Here is a 20403-nt window from a genome sequence, read left to right on the forward strand (position 1 = left end):
AGTCAGTTTGTGCTCTCACGGATAGTGCAGCCTTCTCACCCACAAATAACAGCTTAGATGAGCAAGACAGCCGCTAATAAATTATCAGCCAATCGTGCTGTGGTTGAACTGCTGCATGTTGTCTTTCCAGTATACGCGCCTCCGCCTGCGGTGTGTGTATATACCCTACCACATTTTCCTACCGCAGCAGTTTCAATCAGCATCCTCATGTTTTCACGTGTGTGGGGTTTTGATCTTTAAACTTAATTAATAAATTAAAACGGATCACTTTGTTATTATTGTTCACGATCACATTACACTACATAAATGTGCAAAGTCTTAGTACTTTTTTAATTGTACAATAGTACATTTTAGGCAGCAATTTAGCAAATATAATAGTCAAGGTTATTTATATTTATAAGTTATATATTATTTGCACCTAAATAAACACTTAGCTGTTACATACTGTATTGTATTTTGGTTTACTGACAATGTCTGGGAGAATGTAATAATATTTTTGTAGAATAACGTCATTTTATTTTTAAGATCTTATACAATCATAGTTTATAAAAAGACTCCAGTTATTCGTAAATGAAAAAGTGTAGATTTTATTGAACAAATTCTGAGAATGCAGCAAAAACGGTACAATGCGAAAACAAAAGAGTTGAAATTTGGTTGCATTATACATTTATGAAAACGAAAACATAACTTTCCAAAGATGCAAAAATAAATTGTGCAAAGCAGATCTACAACGTATTTAAAAGCCATGCATTCAAGCAGGGATGATATTGCTGCAGATATGCGTCTGTTCTTTAGTTTGCGAAATGTTCCCTTTTTGTGGATTAAGTCTCTGAGCTTTTGTCTTTTCTTGCAGCTTTCCTCTTCAATAGAAATATGGACACGACGCAAAAAAATAAAGCGTTCTTCAAGAGCAAGACACGGTATGCATAGATAAACAGGAACATGCTTGGCATTTGCTCCGAATCTCCTGTAATAAATAAAAAACACAGTGCTTTACATTTTTGATAAATGAAAATTTTTGATAAATGTTTTAATTAAATGTTTTACATAATTTCTTTACTCTTGTTTTTGGTCTCTTGGTCAATAAAAGGTAACACTGCATAATAAGGCTCATTATTTAACATTAGTTAACTACATTAGTTACCATATACTAAGACAGAACAATACTTCAGCATTTATTAATCTTAGTTTGTTAATTTCAGCATTTACTAATGCATTATTAAAATCACTAGTTGCACTTGATAGCAGCGCTTAATGCACTGTGAATTAATGAACAACAGTATTTTTATTAACATCAACAAAAATGAAAAAATACTGTAATAAATGTATTGTTCATTGTTTGTTCATGTTAGTTACAATTACCTAATGTGAAGAAATAACACCTTATTGTAAAGTGTTACCCAGTTTAACAATAAAGACACACAGGATCAGTTTGATCAGAATAGTTCATTGACTCTATTATGATTTTATTAATAATCAGTTAAATTACGTTATGAACCAAAAAGAATGTACAAATGAATATAGGCAAAAGTGCATGGAGGCTATAAATGTTGGCTTGGAAATTTTTCAAAGATTAGTTACAAGTCCTTCCAAATATCTTTTTCAAATGTATATATTTATATATGAATTTTTATTTATTTACCTGATTTTTGCATTTCCTTGGGCACCTCAGTGCTTGTTGGACATGGGGTAATTGCGTTCTGTTCAGGATTCTGTGCCGGCTCACTGCTTTCTAAAATAGAACATTACAGTTACAAACATCTATGTACACACACACACACACATATATTTCACGAGTTCGCCCTTACGTATAATTAATCATAGTAACGGTAAAAAGTAAGCGTGTTTGGCGAGCTGTCAGGGAGAGGGCTCGGAACTAGGTGGACTACCGAGTCCAGAGTTTTTCCTCTTGTCCGTATAGCGGATAGGACTCGGTGTCCGACCCGATCCCTGAGTGCCCCCCGAGAGGGGATAGTAGAACTAGGAGGAATGGAGATTGGGGTGGTGGAGGGATGCTCGGAAACGAGATATCGAGGTAAGAAGCTTGTGCGAATTTATAGTAGGCTTCTCTTGCTCTGGTTGGATAATTGCGTGATTAGGAAACGAGAAGCCAGCCGCGTTAATTATCAGTGCGTGCTCCTCCCGAAATTTGTTTATATTAAACATATATATATATATATATATATATATATATATATATATATATATATATATATATATATATATATATATATATATATATAAAAGAATTAATTAAGATTTGATTAAAACTGGAAGTAGATATTTTTATTGGAATAAGAAGTTGAAGAAGAAGAAGTTGTATGACATTCAAAGAAAAAAATAATAAAATATATATATGTAGGTATTAGTATTTTAGTTTTTTTTTTTCAGAATGTCATACAATTTGTACAGTTCACTGTAAAAGTTATCCATATGTTAACCCATATGTCTTTAATGTTTTTTATTACAACAAAAATATGTAAAGAAATCTTTATTAATTCTTTAATTTAATGAAGGGTTTAATGATGTTTTCATACATATAAAATAATTGTTTGTAATGAAAGTTCTCTGTATCATTAATCACATTTGACTGTAGTTAAGTGAGGTTTCTTCAAATTACCTTCCTTCATTTCCAGAGATTTGGTTCCATCGGTGTTTCCCTCATGGATAACAGTGCATTTGTAGTTGTCATTTTGGGCTTTGTCTTTATCCACAATCAACATACTTGTCACAGTGACCTCTGGTTTTTCATTCCTCTGCTCCACAACATCTCCTTCTGATACAGCCGTCCATTGATCTGCATCTTTTTTTTTCCATTCAAATCTCACCAAGTCAGGGAACATGCCACTAGCATGGCATAACATTGTTTGCTTGCCGTTTTTGTCTTTTTTGTTTTTGTCTTTTTTTGATGGTAGGTACCCAGATAACGTTGGCGCCGTGAACTTGTCTTTCCCTGGCTCTTAGAAGAAACACATATTGAAGCACATATTCAGTCATTATTGAGCAACTGAGCAAAAAAGCAAAAAGAAGTAGCTTGGCAAAGGTTTTACTTAGAAATTATATAATTTATAGAAATTCTGACACTCTTTCCTACCGGTTACAATCAGCCGTGTTCCGGACCCAAATTTTTTGATCCAGTAGCCCACTCAGATTAAGTCTATCACAAATACTTCTGAATAATGAAAAACCTACTGGCTTGGTACAGTTGATTTAGACTTCTCTTCCTGATGGTCTACATTATTTTTAAAGGGACGGTTCACACAAAATTGTAAATTCTGTCATGTCCCTCATGACGTTCAAAATCTTTACGACTTTATTCTTCTTTAGATTACAATTTAGGTATTTTAAAGAATGTTTCCACAGTTTTTTTTTGTACAATGAAAGCCAGTGGGATCCAAAACAACGCTGAAACCCTTTTTTTTTCACAGTATAGACATAACAACACTTTTATCAAAATATCTTCTTTTGTGATCCATAGAATAAAGCCATACAGGCTTAGAATTATATCGGTTAATTTATTTTAAATATTTGCTATTCTAGCTACTCCTCTCTCTGTCTCAAGCTCGGTCACAAGTAATTACTGTGAAATTAAATTTACAATGCTTAAAAATCGGCCTGGAATACCTTAATTATATGAAATTTTACATACCTGTCACATAAAGTCTTGTACCCGAACCGAAGACTTTCCTGTTTCCCACAGTCATTTGTTCTTGAACAAAAAGTTACAGCTTGTGTTGTTGCTTCTTGTTGTAGAATATCCCTGTATCCCTTAAAATATTATTAAAAAAAAAGAATATTAATCTTGATTCTGCTATAACACTATTCTGCAATTCTGCATTGAACAAATCCAGCAATTATGTTCTGTGCCGTGTCATATCACACAGTTAGCAGTAGGGCTACAATGGTTTATTTACAAGTCTTTCAACTCTCACTAGTCAACAAGCTAAGAACTGTGGCCAAGGAGACCCTTTTAGTAAAAATGTTAATATTCAGTTAAGCGAAGGCCTTATCTGAGTAGCTAAATTCTACCTATTCATTGAATGCAACAGCTTACAGTTTTTTCAACAGCACGCTTGTCCTAAATTTAATCACTAATCCATTTTAAACCTTGTCCTTCTTTCCCAAGTGCTCAGGAATAGCATATCCCTACCCCCTCTACTTTAAATTAAGTGTTTAGCAGATGTTTTTAGGTCATACAAAAACTTGAGGCTTGTGGTTTCAGAAATAATCAGGAAGCCTGCCAGGGTTTTTTTGTACGAGGTGCTAATATTTATAACCACTGTGCCGCCTGAGACCCAACATGCACAGTAATACGTTGCCGAATGCTCTTTTTTCAGTTCAGTTATTTTCAGAGCCAAATTTGATTGTTTCCTATCTATTTTAAATGATTCAAAACCAGCGTCATTGCTTGCAGCTCCACCTGTAATTTGTGAATATAATATTCTTCTTAAGGTTTGATTTTGTCCCTCTTTTAGTTGGTACCAGTGAATGTAGCTAATGCAGTCTGAAGGAAAATGACAGTCTATAACAACTGTCTTCCCCACAGATTTAGTCAATGAGATTTTCTGCACCAGCTTCCCATCTCCGTTCACTGCAACAAAATAACACACTTGTCATAAAAGCAGCATGTTGCACTTTAAATAGGATATCATAACCAACATAAATGTGAAGTTAATTTTTGAACTTGAAAATTAAAATTAAGGTTGAAAAAAAGGAGAAAACTCACCTTTATTTAAAAAGTAAATAAGAAACAAAAAACACAACTGTATTTGAAGACTCATGGTGGCAGAGAGCGTCTGGAGAGCTTCTGTCTTCATTCTGGCATGAGGGCAGGTCATATGGGAGGTTTATCATATTAAGTTTCCGGCCTTCATGCTAATCTGAGTTTATTTTGTGCTTCATGATTCAGATGTGACAGATTCTACATCTTGTGCTTTGGTACTAATCTATGAATGTTAATTACATTTGCATATAAATGAGGCTGCATTTGATTAAAAAAAAAAGCAGTAAAACTTGTAACTTTGAAATATATACTATTGTGAACAGTTTATTTGAACGTGTACAAATACATTTTTTTTGTCCTATAATAGCAAAGCTGTATTTTCAGCAAACCGCCGTATTAGAATGATTTCTGAAGCATCATGGGACACTGACGACTGAAGTAATGGATGCTGACAATTCCTTGGTTTTGCCATCAGAGATTAAAATAGAAAACAGATATTTTAAATGGTATATAAATACATGCATAAATGCAGTCTTGGTGAACACACAGCAACATTACACATTTTGATTATTACAAACATTTGACCACCGGTGTATGTAAATTCTGTCCACTAATTTAAAACACATCTTTCTTTATATGTGCAAAATTTCATTTCACCAGCAAGGCATGCACCTTTTCAAAGCCCGGACAAACCTCTACTGATGTTTTTCACCACATTATGAGGGCATCAGGCAGGTGCAGAACCACACCAGAACCCCTTCTTCTGAACAGAACAGCATCAGAACCCGTAACATATGGGGGGCTATTTTAAGGTTCGTGTTTAGGATAATAGCTCAGACTCAGAGCCCCTTTTTAAAAATAGTAAACTGAATCTGGTGGCATTCTTTATTTTTGCATTCGTCAGTCACAGTTTACACTGCATTCAAGTTCAGAGTCAAACCCATAACCTTTAGCTGTTAGCACCATGCTCAACTGTTTGAGCTACAGTAGTAAATTTATGTTTGTATAAAGTTCAGGGAAAGGTTTGTGGTTTCTGATCAAAACAGGAACCCTGCAGTTTTTGTGCAAAGCCTCAGTATTTATATTTACTGTGGTATCTACTGTTGTAGTCCCAGCATGCACAGTAATACATCGCTGAGTGCTCTTTTTTCACCTTTGTGATTTTCAAAGCAAAATGATTTGATGCTTTCTTTTCTGATTTGAACTCATGACCAGCCTTATTCTCTTTTGTGGATCCATCATTAATATCAGCATACAGAATTCTTTTCAGCGTTTCTCCATCTTTCTGCTGATACCAGTGGATGTAGTACCAGCAGCGTAAATTGAATTGACAGTCAATAATAGCTAATTTTTCAACTGCTTTGGTCAGTGAGATTTTCTGTTGCAGCTCGCTGGCTCCGTCCACTATAAATATATACAGCATGTGTAAGATACGATAATTATGAAAGAATATTAACACTAACCTTTTCTGGGTAAAAAGCATTTAAGGTAAAACAGGGCAATGATATAATGATAAAATGACCACACGTAAAAAAAAAAAAAAAAAACACTTACTTTTACTTATAATGAGAATAACCAGCAAAAAGGTTAATTGTAGCTGAAGACTCATAATAGCAGATATAAGACTAGCAAGCCTTTGACTTTGATCAGGGGTGGCAGTGGAATTCATTTCTTTGAGCAGCAAGCAGGAAGTTGCTTTGCTATTAAGTTTCCTGTCCTCGTGAGTTTGTATTGAGGCTTACGACATAAATGTGATACAAGCCTTTCTCTCTTGGGTCAAGTCAGTACATTTGTATGACAAAGGAGCAGCTGCTCAAACGGAGTAAGCCTAAGAAAAAGTTTTTTATTTAAATTGTACAAATTTTATTTTAACTCGAAAATGTTTAAATCGAACATAAATGTAAAGACTGCATTTCTTGTTTTTTAAAATGCATTTTAATAGTATTTTTCCTTTCGTCATCGCATATTTCATTATTTTTCACTGACCATAGATAAACGCTTATTTCAGAACCACAGTCATATGTGTCATATCATATTGTTTATTCTAACAGATAGAGGAATCACTGCAAAATATATAAAACATGTGACATTAAAATCTGACAAAATATTTAGTGGAAAAAAGGAATTTCAATCTGTGAATTTTTTTTTAAAGATTCTGGTTAACCATTCAGGGCAATATGCTGATTGTTCTGTAGTATCTATGTAGTGAAAAAAATGCAGAAAATGCAGTTCTTATAGAAGCAAATGTTTTAAAATGTCATAATTAGGTCCTTAGCACTGAAACTGCAAGGACACTCTTGGAATTGCTCCATTTATTTTATCATCTGTTTTTATTTTTGGAGAAAGGGATGTGTTTTTTGTGCATAGCTTCAGTTTTTAGACTCACTGTGCTGCCTGAGACCCAGCATGCACAGTAATACATCGCTGAGTGCTCTTTTTTCAGCTTTGTGATTTTCAAAACAAAATGATTTGATGTTTTCTTTTCTGATTTTATGGATTCAAAACCAGCATCATTTTTTGCAGATCCATCATTAATATTAACATACAGAATTCTCTTGAGCGTTTCTCCATCTTTCTGCCGATACCAGTGGATGTAGTCCCAGCAGCTCACATGTAATTGACAGTCTATAATGGCTAACTTTTCCACTGCTTTGGTCAGTGAGATTTTCTGTTGCAGTGCCACGGCTCCATCCGCTGCAAAATCAACAACAAAAACAAGTCACAAATAATTCATAGAAACTACTGACTATTAGGTCGGATGCATAATAGTGATTATTTTAAACACTGGTTTTATAATACAAAATCATATAATGTGGGATAAACACTAAGAAAGAGAGAGTTAAAAGGCCACACAATAAAATATTCACCTTTGCATATGAACTGAATAAACAGGAATAACAAAAGCATCAGAGGAGCAATCATAGCATTCATGGTGGCAGAAAAAGTCTTCTGTTGTTTCTCTGTAATGAAGGCAGATTTAATTTCAGTGAGCAACAAACAGGAAGTTACAAAGCTATTGAGTTTCCTATCCTCATGCTAACTGAGTTGTTAAAGTTATTTGTGAGTCATTAGTGATACATTTTTGATACACAAAGTGATATTTAATTAACACTCACTTTTTTATTCATTTATATTGTTTGCTGCCTTTCTCCTTACAGACCAATTAAAGCAATAACTAAATACATAATGACTTAAAACTAAAAAATATTGACTGCATAACATATGTAATAAAAGTAACTGGTGTTGTTGTGTAGCCACTCTGCTTTGAATTGTGTGCTGTTGTTCCTCAATTCCCTTTTTGCCAAGTTGTTGCACTGCAACCTTAAAAATTGTTAGCATTGACAAGGCTTGCGTTTTCCCACTACATTTCATGAGGTAACTACCAGTGGCTTTGCTATCTGCTATCACATTTGCTGCAACAAACCACATTTATTTTGTTGCTTTTCTCAGAGAGTATCTGTCAAGCACTCAGTAATGCATGTGGTTTGTAATAGTTCGATTTTAGCACAGTTCCTTTTGTGGCACAACTGTCTCTCCTGCTTTATGTAACAGACGTCAGAGTGTTCTCTCACTGTGGCTGCCATCCCAGCTCGCGCAGTAAAACACCCCAACATGTTCGTACTTTGTTGTTTTGAGTTTTATGTCATATGAATTTCCATTTTTTTCAGCTGTAATATCTTCTTCTTCATTTGTAGCAGCCCCAGAATAGCTTATGTACAGCAGTCTTTTAAACGTTTCACCATCTTTTTTATGGTACCAGTGGACAAAATTATCAGAGCCCAAGCCTGATACCTCACATTTAAGAGACACAGTACTACCTTCTCGCTTCACCAAGACCTTTTTAGGTTGATTTAAGCTTAAACTTTGGACACCTGTCATAAAATAAATAGAAAATCAGTTAATTACGTATTCATAGTTGGTTGGTTAAGTTATTAACCTATTTTAATATGTTTAAGTTTACTTACCATGGATCATCATGAGAACAAAAGTACACACGTTTAGGAACATCATTTGTTTGATTATGTGAGATGATATGTGGTTCATTAAGTTTCCTGTACACTTCTTAACACTATTTTGCAAAAATCATTACAGATAATTGTTCAGTTACACCTTGCTGATGTCATTTCCTGAGGTGGAGCTCTAATAAATGTCAACATGCTTCACGAGGGTGCAATTTAAACAGCACTTTAGTATTTAAAAAAATAAAACTTTGATATTGATATATCATCTGGATTATCTTCAATTTATTGTAAGTAATTGAGTAAAATGCAATTTATTAAAAGTAATTTGTAAATTGCATACAGCCATAGAGCCTTAGAGCTCCTCTTTGCAGCTCAATAGCACCATCCCCTGTTGGACATGTTAAACAAGCAATTGTTCAAATACCATAAATATAGCAGATTATTTGAAAATGTTGAAAATTTGAAAATTTTACCCTCGTAGCCTCTGAAGACAACCAAATACTGTTGCTAATGTTATTTCCTGAGACGAAGCACGTAATATGATTTGCAAATATTTAATTTGAATATAATAGCTAGCAGCTTGTTGTTAAGTGAATTAGCTATTTTATTTGTACAAACAAACAAGCTACATTTTTTACACTTTTGGACAGACTTGAATAAATATATTCAAGTGTTTACCTTTATTTTTATTTTTATTTTATTTTCTTCACACATCATGAATTTCTTTTCAAGCATGCACCGACACCTTTCTCTCTCTTACAGGTCCATTCATTTATTGGATTTAAAATCTATAACCTACATAAATTACATTTTAGACAAGTATTGGTAATGTGAGCTTCATATAGCTACCGAAAAAAGGGAAACAACATTCTTTTAATTGCAATACAAATCAGGATATGAATTACCGTTTTATTGTTAACAGTCAATGTGTAGACCTATAAAACAGTATCTAGTAAATATTGTGTTTATTATAGCTCTTCTGGGACGCTGTACACATTTTAAACATTTATTATTTAAAATGTGTTACTTAAATATTGAGCAACACCACGATTAAACGATGCAGAGAGACTCTTCTTTTTTTCGCTGAAGTTGTTCTAGCAACAGTTTTGATGATGAACGCAGGTTTTTGTAATGATTTCCTCTCACAGCTAGCACTGTGTTGTCTGCACTCCAGTACGCGCAGTAATACATGCCAGCATCACTGTCATCCATTGTTGAGATAGTTAATGTCACTAGTTTATCCGCTGATCCAGAATATCTACTGAGGACACCAGGATCGTTTTTGGCTGTTTTCGATCCTGCTTCGAAGTACATTAATCTTTGGAAAGCTTGATCTTTGAGTCTGTACCAATGAATGACGTGCGTCGAGGAATCCGCCCGACATTGGATTCGAAGAGTTCTACCCCTTGCCTTAATCACCAGCGATGATAAATGCTCGGGTTGTCCATTGAAACGATCTAAAACCATAAGACAAAACATTAAAATGCGCTAATTGTGTAATCACCGCTTTTAATAGCAACCTTAGCGACAGCGTTTCACATAGCGAAAGTTACATCGATAAAATGTTAGTAGGCCTATGTTTATGATCACATATTACGCAGGCCTATCTCAGGCAGGCCAGCAAAAAGTGTTTTGTTTAAAATATTGTGCGAGACAAACCTCAAAGAGAGAGAGAGAGGAAAAAACACAGACTACTGATATATATATATATATATAATCTCACCTATGGAGAGTACCAGCAACCCAAATGCTATCATTCCAGACAGTGCCATGTCTACATCTGTCCTCCAGGAGATTGATGAATTATGAACAACATCAGCCAATCACGAGGTAATGAGAATGGCCTCGTGGTTTCCTCTGTTCTCATATCTCGCTACCATCACAAGAACGTTTTTCACACAAACTCACAAAAATCATCTGTATAAATAATGGGTGACGGAAATCATTTAACACCTGTAATTTCAAAGCACAATTGAACCCTAATTAAAACCTCCTGAGCCGATGAAAATGACTCTTTCACAGTGGCACTATAAATTCAGTGGTAAACAGGAGAGTAAAATTGTTTAAATGCTTTCAATAAGTATGTGTTTCACAGTGTAGTTGTGTAAACTGTGTATACATCTATTTATATGATTCTTTATTCATGCATTCATGCTTTATTTTTTGCTCACATACCAGTATCCAGCCATCCTGTGCATATACAACATATATATGACAAGTTACTTGTCATATGTATTGTCTTAGTTGTCATAATTGTCTTAGTTGTCCTAAGACAATTACAACTTTGATAACTACATTATAACTACATCTTAAGTTAATTTAAGAAATTGATATTTGAGAAAATGACAATTTAAGTTCACTTTATTCACTAGTTTGTGAGTAAATGAGGATGTGAGTAAATTTCAAATGACTTTTTTAGCAATACAGAAAGTATAGCAATATAAAATAGTTTCTTATATAATCCCCATATGTAAGATATTTGTCAATTTTCAGAAAGCTGCATCTTTTCCCTTGAATATGACAATAAATGCTTCCAGTTGTTTCAGTTAATAGAAAATTTGTGGTATTAGAAAAAAAAAACTGATAGGCTACAAGTTTTGTACAGGCTGGTATTAATCATGAGTATTATATGTTTACCATCCAGCATGTATCATTTTTTAGTTTAGTTTTAGTTTATTTTATCAGATGTTTTCTGTAAAATGTGAGAATTTGCTTTTTACAGCCACTATATTGTATTTACAAAGATTCGGTTCATGCTTTATGAATGTATTAGTCTTATTTGACTTATTTAACCACCTTAAAGTTTAACATGGATCATTTTGAGAACAACAGTATCAACTGTGTTCATTTGATTATGTAAGAAGATATATGGTTCATAAAGTGTCCTGTACACTTCTTAAAACTATTTAGCAAAAACCACTGCCAAAAATTCTTCAGGACCCTGATGTCATTTCCTGAGGGGGTGCTCTGATAAATGTCCACGCTCTTTTAATATGTGGCTTGATTTGTTCAACAATCAGAATGCATTATCTAAAAAAAATAATTTCTACACCTTAATGTCTCATTGAGGATGGTCTTTAATTAAATGTAGCACAGCGCAACTTATTAGAAGAAATTTAAGTAGGACAAAGCCTTATTACTGAAAAACAATCCTCTTTTGCAGCCCAGTAGCCCCATCCATTGTTGGAGATCTGCATGTTACACAAGTAGCTGTTCAAATATCACAAACATTGGAGATGATTTGAAAGAAGTTGCGTTACACTCCAGGATGCATGTTGTACTAATAGTAATGGAGGTCGGTTTACATACACATGAAAACAGCTCTATAGATGTCACATTTGTATTCAGAAGAGTAAAATGTAATGAAAGTTCTCAGTACGAGTGTGAATGTTCTCAATGTGGGTGTTCGAGTCCCAGTAGGTGCAGAAGTAAACGGCAGCATGAATCAGTTTCGTGTTGCTCAGTTTTGGGTTGTAAAGCTGTGTTCTGTCCACTGTGAAGTCATTTGCTTGTTGAGTGTTGGTATCATGAATAAAGCTGCCGACTGCGCTGATATACAGGAGCCTTGATGGGGCTTCACCCTCTCTCTTTTGGTACCAGTGGATGTAATTCTGAGATGGCAAACCGCTCACTGTGCAGGGGAGATATGAAGTTTTGCCCACTGCCTTGACCAAAATCTGTTGATCTTGTTTCAGAGTCACTCCGAAAACAGCTGCTGTGATTAAACAAAACAGTTTTTTGTATTTGTTAAAGTAAAAAATCTAAGCCTTATTTAAAAATATACTGTACCTACCTGAAATCTCTGAGAGAAGGACAATATATGTGTATGCAAACATCATTCATCTAGCTAAGAAAGACTTTTGTAGTAAGTCTGTATTACTGTTGCACACACTTGAGCCTTGTAAGACATTCAAATACAGTTTGCTGATGTCATTTCCTGGGGTGGAGGTTTCCGCGCATGCAGCATGTCTTTCCTATCCCACAGTTTTAATCATCACATTTGAAAATAAAGGCCTTTTTTATCAATCTAAATTGAGTAACTGATCTATTCAATAATCTGTTTTCACACTCTTTTTACACAATAATTTATTATTATTATTATTTTTGTTGTTATTGTTTGCCCGCTGGCTTAAATGCCACAGTACCACATCATGTTACATCATTTCCATGTTACAGTATATACAAAATCCCAAAGACAAAAAGTGAAAATGAATGAAACAAAAAAGGTGGAGATCCCAGCATTTTACAGCAGTCTTTAAGAATTGAACAAAAAGGAAATTAAAAAGTCCAGTACATACATCGAGAATGCTATTATATGTATTCCCAAAGGGTTGATTATATCAGACACCATTTTTCTAATTTTTGATGTCTTTTTAAGTGGCAATCATGTAGCAATCTGTGATATCCACATTTCGAAAGCTGGAGCCTGCAATGCAGACCAAAGTAACAAAATGCTTTTTTTTAGCTAAATAAACCAGAACGATAAATAAATGTACTGCATCTTTTTAAAACAAACTGTTCCCACAGTATTTTCTAAAAAAACATACCCTGTCCCTTAAAATATTAACAGTGTAGAATATTTTCTCAGAAGTTTTAAGTGATGGAAGGTATTTAGGCTTCAAACAATAATTTACTGTTTACAGGATTAAACAGCATTATCTTCAATTAATTTATTGTGAAATGAATGCATGCTGGCTCATTTTCTTACAAATTACTGCGAATGAACAGCAGAATAATGACAGTAACACTGCTCTTGTTTTACTGTGCATTCACATTATACATTTATCTTTATGTGTGCCACTGTTAGAAATGTAGTTGTTTGCTATAATTGTTCTGAAGTCACCATAATGGTGATTAGTCGTTATTATTTGCTTAAGGATCTTGCACATGCACATTTTTTATCTCATGTCAGAAGTGTAACTTATTTTATATTTTTCTATTTGTGGATGGATCTTTCACAGTAGAGAGGCAAAGGCTGAGATATATTTTTGAACAAAAACAACACAACATAAACCAACGCTGCAAAACTAATAAATAAAGAAACAACGCAAACTACTAAAAGTGATGTAAAAACAAGTTTAATTGCAGAAATAAAACAAGAATTGAAAAACAGAAATTACAGGTCTATTTATGCTGAAGAGAAGAGAAGAGAAGTCCCACTGTGAAATTATTTTAAAAGCAATGCAATTATTAAACTTGAATATAGTGTAATTTTGCCTTAAATATTTGAACAGCATTAGGTTTTTTATCATTATTCATTTATTTTATCTGTTTCATTCAGCTGGACATGAATAAAATGGCTCACTAATTTGGCTGTAAGATTAAGTTAATTCGCTTGCATTTCATTTATCATAATTACACACAATCAAACATTATTTTTTGCATGTTTTGAATAAAACTCTTGTAATTTGAATAACTAATTCTGTACATAGCGTAATATTTACCTTTATTTTTTTCTTCACACATCATTTCTTATATTTCAAGTATGCTTTTTGCTGACTATTTTTGTCCATTTGTAAAAGAAACAACGACATTCTTTTAATAGCCAAATACACTTTTTAGCCCTTTGTCAACAGACAGTTTTTTTCTTCTGAAACACAATTAAATGATATCTAATGCTTCCTTGCTATTGCTGTTCCAAATAAAAGCCCTATGATGATGAGCGCAGGTTTTTGTAATGATTTCCTCTCACAGCTAGCACTGTGTTGTCTTCACTCCAGTACGTGCAGTAATATATGCCAGCATCACCGAGGTCCGGTTTTGGGATAGTGAGGGTCAGTTCTACTTGCTTATTTTTATCCGCGTCCTTCACCGATGAAAATATTTTAGGGGAGGCATCGGGTTCTTTTACGGCTGTTTTTGATCCAGCTTCGAAATACATTAATCTTTTGAAAGCTTGATCTTTGAGTCTGTACCAGTGGAGAGCACTGGACGCATACGTCGCTGAATTCACTTGGCATTTCATGAGAGCAGTTCTAGTTTTACTACTACTCCTAATTATCACAGGATTAGGATACGTAATTTGCCCATTTAGACAGTCTAAAAAAAAAAAAGCCAACATTACAAAAACCATTAAAACGAGCTGAGCGTTTTGGCCTACAATGAAACACTTACATTTACGCATTACACTGATCCAACCGGTTTTACGCTGCTCGAGTTAACTATATTTAGGAACGTTTAGCACAAGCAGGTCTGTATGCAACAAAAAAACGTTCTGTTTAGAATGTTTTTAAGATCGCTCACAGGTTGCTTGTGCGAGACGAACGAGAGAAAACCAGTCTACCACGAAACAAGTGGAATTGAAATGCCTTTTAAAAATGAAAAATCGCATAATGATTGTGATTGAGAAATGTTAATAATTATAACAGAGTAGTAAAATCTCACCTATGAAGAATACCAGCAACCCAAATGCTATCATTCCAGACAGTGCCATGTCTACATCTGTCCTCCAGGAGATCGATGAATTATGAACAACATCAGCCAATCACGAGGTAATGAGAATGGCCTCGTGGTTTCCTCTGTTCTCATATCTCGTCTTTTACACAAGCTAAAACAATATATGATGAGTGACGATGGGACTCAACACACATGTAACACATGTGATTTTAAAGCCCAATTATTAAAACCCTCTCCAGATCAGATATTTTCGCAGACTCTTCATCTTCTGCAAATACGGTAAACGGTTAAAGGTGTTTTTAATAAAAATCTTAACAACATTTAATAATAACAATAATTAAATTGGAATATATTGTGTTTTTCTGTACACCTGTACACTTCTTTACACTGTTTTGCAAAAATAGTTCAGTTACACACATAAATTTGTGTGATTTCCTGAGTGTTTTTTTTCTAAATGTGAAACAGATGCATTTACACCTGACTGATATATATGATATCTCATCTTAAATGCATATGCTTTTCATCTTAAAGCTGAAAATGCTCTTCCACAGATCAGTAGCACCATCCACTGTTGAAGATCTGTATGTTAAACAAACAACTATTTAAATATCACCAATATGCTCTTGATGCACCACTGACTTGGAAATAGGGTTTATAAAAAATAAGGATTATTTACTTAACATGTGCTATTGCTAAATTGGTCGCAAAGATAATGTAAAACTCTTTTTTGTGCCTTATTTTATAATACCTAGGCCTAAATTGTGCATTCTATTTATATGATAGGCCTACGACATTCATTCAGAGGTTTAAAGAGATCAGATGTTTGTTCTGTACGTCTGGCGTGTCTCTCGAACTTAAGCAGAGCCATTCGTACTTATGATACAGAACTTAAGTGAAAGTCAGCACACTGCTGTTAGAGCCAGGTCTCATGAAAATGCATGTAAACAGGCCAAAATAAAAATGAAATTTAATACGCAAAAAAGGACTTTGGCATATATCTGGCAGGTGTTTAGTGTGCATATAATATACATCATAATATATAATACACAATCAAAATAAAATATTTAGTTCATTAGTTTTTGTTCAGGATGTGAGTAAATCTTGTCACTGTGGCCGCTGCTTGAGTCCCAGTAGGCACAGAAATAAACTGCAGTGTGACTCTTCAGAGTGTGGCTCAGTTTTAGATCATAAAGCTTTGTTTTGTCCACCGTGAAGTCATTTGCTTGACTATTATCACGAGTAATATCACCACCTTGACTGATATAGAGTAGCCTCGATGGGGCTTCACCATCCTTTACTTGGTACCAATGGATATAATTCCAATTCTGCAAACCAGTCACTTTGCAGGGCAGATAGATAGTTTTGCCCTCTGCTTTAACCAAAACCTTTTGACCTTGATCCAAAGTCACTCCCAGAACTGCTGCTTTGATGAAACAAAAACAAACTTCAGTATATTTAAATCATTTTTAATTTATCACCTTATAACTCTAAATGTCACTTACCTGGCATCTCTAAGAGGAGGATATAAATGTATAAAAACATCATTCATCTGATGACAAATGTTTCTAATTAATGTACTGTTGTCTTTCAGGTTTTCTCACTGCTTTTGTATGAACTTCGAAAATAGGGTGCTGATGTCATTTCCTGAAATTGAGTTACCTTGGAAATCATTTTCTAAAAATTGTTCATGAGCTCAATTACAAATTGCTTTAAAGTATAGCAACACTTAAGAAAACTCATTAGAGAGATAAGACAAATTATCAAATAGATTTTTTTATATATATGCTATGATGATAACAATGCTTAAGGTTGTTTAAAAAAATTGTATACTGTGTCTCAAAAAAAAGGGAGTTGAAAAAATAATAATAGATGTTTTGTATATGTAATGTATATGGTATGATAGATTAATGTGAATTACTAGTGCTTAGCTTATTTTAATTAATCTTGTATAGTGAAGTTGATATGAATGTATGGGGAAAACAAAACAGCTAGAAAAACAACTATATATATATATATATATATATATATATATATATATATATATATATATATATATATATATATATATATATATATTTATAATGTTTTCTGAATTTTAAGACTGTCCAATTACTTGATTGGGGATCATTCATGAGCGTCAGTCATTTAAGTAAGGTGATAGAGGCAGAAATAGTTCAGTTACACACATCAGTTCTGATAAATAGCAGTGTTTTTTTCTAAATGTGAAACAGATGCATTTACACCTGACTGATTTATATGATATCTCATCTTAAATACATATGCTTTTCATCTTAAAGCTGAAAATCCTCTTCCACAGATCAGTAGCACCATCCACTGTTGAAGATCTGTATGTTAAACAAACAACTATTTAAATATCACCAATATGCTCTTGATGCACCACTGACTTGGAAATAGGGTTTATAAAAACAGTTCTAAGAATAGATGTCACATTTATATTGAAAAGAGTAAAATCTGAATGTTGTCTAATGATAATATTTTTATGTTAATGTATACAGTACAGTATGTGTGTGAATAATTTGATTTTTTTCTTTTAATAAAATAAAATGGCCCATTTATCTTGCTGTGAATTAGCTAGCTTTTTATTCATGATAAATACGCACAAATCAAACAATAAAATCTGTTCACAATTTTTCTTCACACATCATGCCTCATATTCTTCTTCAAGCATAACCTTTACCTTTGTCTTTTTTGTAACCATGTCCATAAATGTTTAGTAATAGAACTTTATTGATTTTAGAGGCAGTGAGGCTATAGCCTAGATGTATGTCCTAAATGTATTGTATTAAAAAACATGTTTTAAAACAAAACAAAACAAAACATAAAATTGTTCATTTGTCAATTGTCAACATAGTTAATATAATATAAAGATTAAAAGTAACAAATGCTCAAATGTAAATGTAACACAATTGAGATTTCATGTAAAAAAAAAAGACAAATTTGTAATTATGACAAAACAAAAATGTAAAATCATGCGTTGAAACAAAATCACACTTTAATTAGCTGAAGAGAGTTTGTGGTAGCCTACAGGGGTTAGAGTTAACAGTAAGTATACGTCTAATGCCTCCTCCTTGCCGCTGTTACAAATAAAAGCTCTTTGATGATGAAAACGGGTTTTTGTATTCATTTCCTCTCACATCAAACACTGTGCTGTCTCCACTCCAGAAGGCGCAGTAATACAAGCCAGCATCTTTGGGCTCCAGTCTTGAAATAGTCAGTGACACTTTATTACCCTTCACCGACGCAGAAACTCTACGGTCGATATCGGGGTCTTTATTAGCCTTTGACGAACCAGGTGTGAAATACATCAATCGTTGGATAGCTCCCTTTGGTGGAGCTCTGTACAAATGGACCGAAGTGGACTGAAGCGTCGATGACTCCACTTCGAATGTGATTGGAGCAGCTCTAGTACTTGCCTTAACTATCACAGGTTCAGGGTACCTAACTTGTCCATTTACACAGTCTAAAATCACAAGAGAAACCATTAAAATGTGCTGAGTCTGTATACATACATTTTATTTTTATTTTTTCCTGTTGACATCACATTAAACCGAAGAACTACATAAAATCTGTATCTGTAATTTCTGTATCGAACATTAGTCTACAGAGATAAAACGATAAGACTGTAAGCTGTATTTACACAGCACTATACAACAACTCCTTTGTTAAACATGTTTTTGATATAGCTGACAAGTCGCGCGTGCGAGACGAAATACCACGAAATAAGCGAAAATGACTTTTCTTAAAAGTCAAATATCTCTGAAAAAATAATCAGTTTGATACTAAAGTCTCACCTGTGAAGAGTACCAGCAACCCAAATGCTATCATTCCAGACAGTGCCATGTCTACATCTGTCCTCCAGGAGATTGATGAATTATGAACAACATCAGCCAATCACGAGGTAATGAGAATGGCCTCGTGGTTTCCTCTGTTCTCATATCTCGTCGTCATCACTATCACAAAAACTTTCATAACAGTCTGAATAAATGATGGGTGACGGGAACCAACATTCATTTAACTCCTGTAATTTAAAACAACCATTAAATCAAATTATAAAGCTGACACTTCTTCAATAATAGCTACAGTACCTTGTTTTTTTTTCCTTTGCTAAAGGGTAGTATAATTAAGGGTAGTATAATTAAGTAATATAAGTATAAAAAGAGTATATAAAAAAATATATATATATATTTAAATAAAATTAATAATAATAACAATGGCACTATAATATGATTTGGTTATCATTTCTTTTGTTATAATTACCAAATAAGCTAAAATCTATTCATAATTTTAGTCAGTCAGCACACTGTATTATAGTATCTGTATTATAGCCTATTAGCATTGAATTTGTATAAGGTTTTTTTAAATGTACTTTATTTTGTTATTTCTGCAGTTTTATTATTTCAGCTAGCTGAAATGGAAGAAATCTTTGTGCTTTGCGTTTATCTTACATTTACGACAAACAAAAAATGTATTAATATAAAATATCATCTTTTAGCTTGATATAATAAAAATGACAAGCAAACGTGATATTTCACAGTGCTGAACATTACAAACCCTGAAATACCCATAATGCCTATAATAACAATGACATTGTTTATCTCTTAAAAAATTTGGAGAGACATGCAACAAATAGGATACACTTGCCCAAAATCACAAATATAAATGTGCACAAAAATAAAACTCATAGAAACATGGGTAATGTGTCCACGAACACCAGGACTATTATATTTCTTATCTAAACACCATGATCCAGGCAGTCTGTGCATGTACTGCTTAAGACAAATTAAGATAATGACAGTGAAAGTATTAGCATTCAACATTTGCCAGTAGTTTTTGTTCAGGATGTGAGTAAATCTTGTCACTGTGGCCGCTGCTTGAGTCCCAGTAGGCACAGAAATAAACTGCAGTGTGACTCTTCAGAGTGTGGCTCAGTTTTAGATCATAAAGCTTTGTTTTGTCCACCGTGAAGTCATTTGCTTGACTGTTATCACGAGTAATATCACCACCTGGAGTGATATAGAGTAGCCTCGATGGGGCTTCACCATCTTTTACTTGGTACCAATGGATATAGCTCTGACCAGACACTTGGCAGGGCAGATAGATAGTTTTGCCCTCTGCTTTAACCAAAACCTTTTGACCTTGATCCAAAGTCACTCCAAGGACTGCTACTGTGATTAAATAAAAGCAAACTTCAATTCAAGTTCAAATGTTTTACCAAACTTTTTATCATTTTCTTTGTATTCTGAATGTCACTTACCTGGCATCTCTAAAAGGAGGACCATATAAATGTATAAACCCATCATT

The 20403-nt window shown here is 33.7% G+C and overlaps 1 protein-coding gene and 1 gene segment (V, D, J or C); both read right to left on the bottom strand.

The window, feature by feature from the left end:
* Positions 1–571: 571 nt before the first annotated feature.
* On the bottom strand, positions 572–19056 carry LOC122360536 (immunoglobulin kappa light chain-like). Of its 6 annotated transcripts, none has more exons than XM_043261278.1 (7): positions 16584–16646; positions 16199–16501; positions 11834–11837; positions 3650–3693; positions 2621–2959; positions 1643–1732; positions 572–967 (listed from the first exon to the last, which is right to left on the bottom strand). In XM_043261278.1, exons 1-7 carry the CDS (start codon positions 16624–16626, stop codon positions 822–824), a joined length of 969 nt encoding a protein of 322 aa, XP_043117213.1. In that variant the 5' UTR covers positions 16627–16646; the 3' UTR covers positions 572–821. The 6 variants fall into 6 exon arrangements, with proteins under 6 accessions (XP_043117213.1, XP_043117208.1, XP_043117204.1 ...); XM_043261273.1 differs by having other exon boundaries at positions 16199–16504; positions 16584–16605; XM_043261269.1 differs by lacking the exons at positions 11834–11837; positions 16199–16501; positions 16584–16646 and adding exons at positions 18254–18562; positions 18894–19056 and having other exon boundaries at positions 3650–3691.
* LOC122360578 lies at positions 9502–10808 on the bottom strand. The segment is given in 2 exon segments: positions 9502–10142; positions 10409–10808. Coding segments are annotated over 2 exon segments (456 nt in total).
* Positions 19057–20403: the final 1347 nt, after the last annotated feature.

Source organism: Puntigrus tetrazona, chromosome 2 (assembly GCF_018831695.1).
Source record: "Puntigrus tetrazona isolate hp1 chromosome 2, ASM1883169v1, whole genome shotgun sequence".
Taxonomy (NCBI): domain Eukaryota; kingdom Metazoa; phylum Chordata; class Actinopteri; order Cypriniformes; family Cyprinidae; genus Puntigrus; species Puntigrus tetrazona.

Excerpts from the sequence above, each read along its gene's own strand:
- LOC122360536 (XM_043261250.1), bottom strand. The coding sequence starts at position 18,942 with ATGGCACTGTCTGGAATGATAGCATTTGGGTTGCTGGTACTCTTCACA. Across the intron at positions 3,692-14,394 it reads CTGCACGTACTGGAGTGAAG|ACAGGAAAGTCTTCGGTTCG; the intron begins ACAACACAGTGC and ends TGACTGTGGGAA. Across the intron at positions 2,960-3,649 it reads TACAAGACTTTATGTGACAG|AGCCAGGGAAAGACAAGTTC; the intron begins GTATGTAAAATT and ends GTTTCTTCTAAG.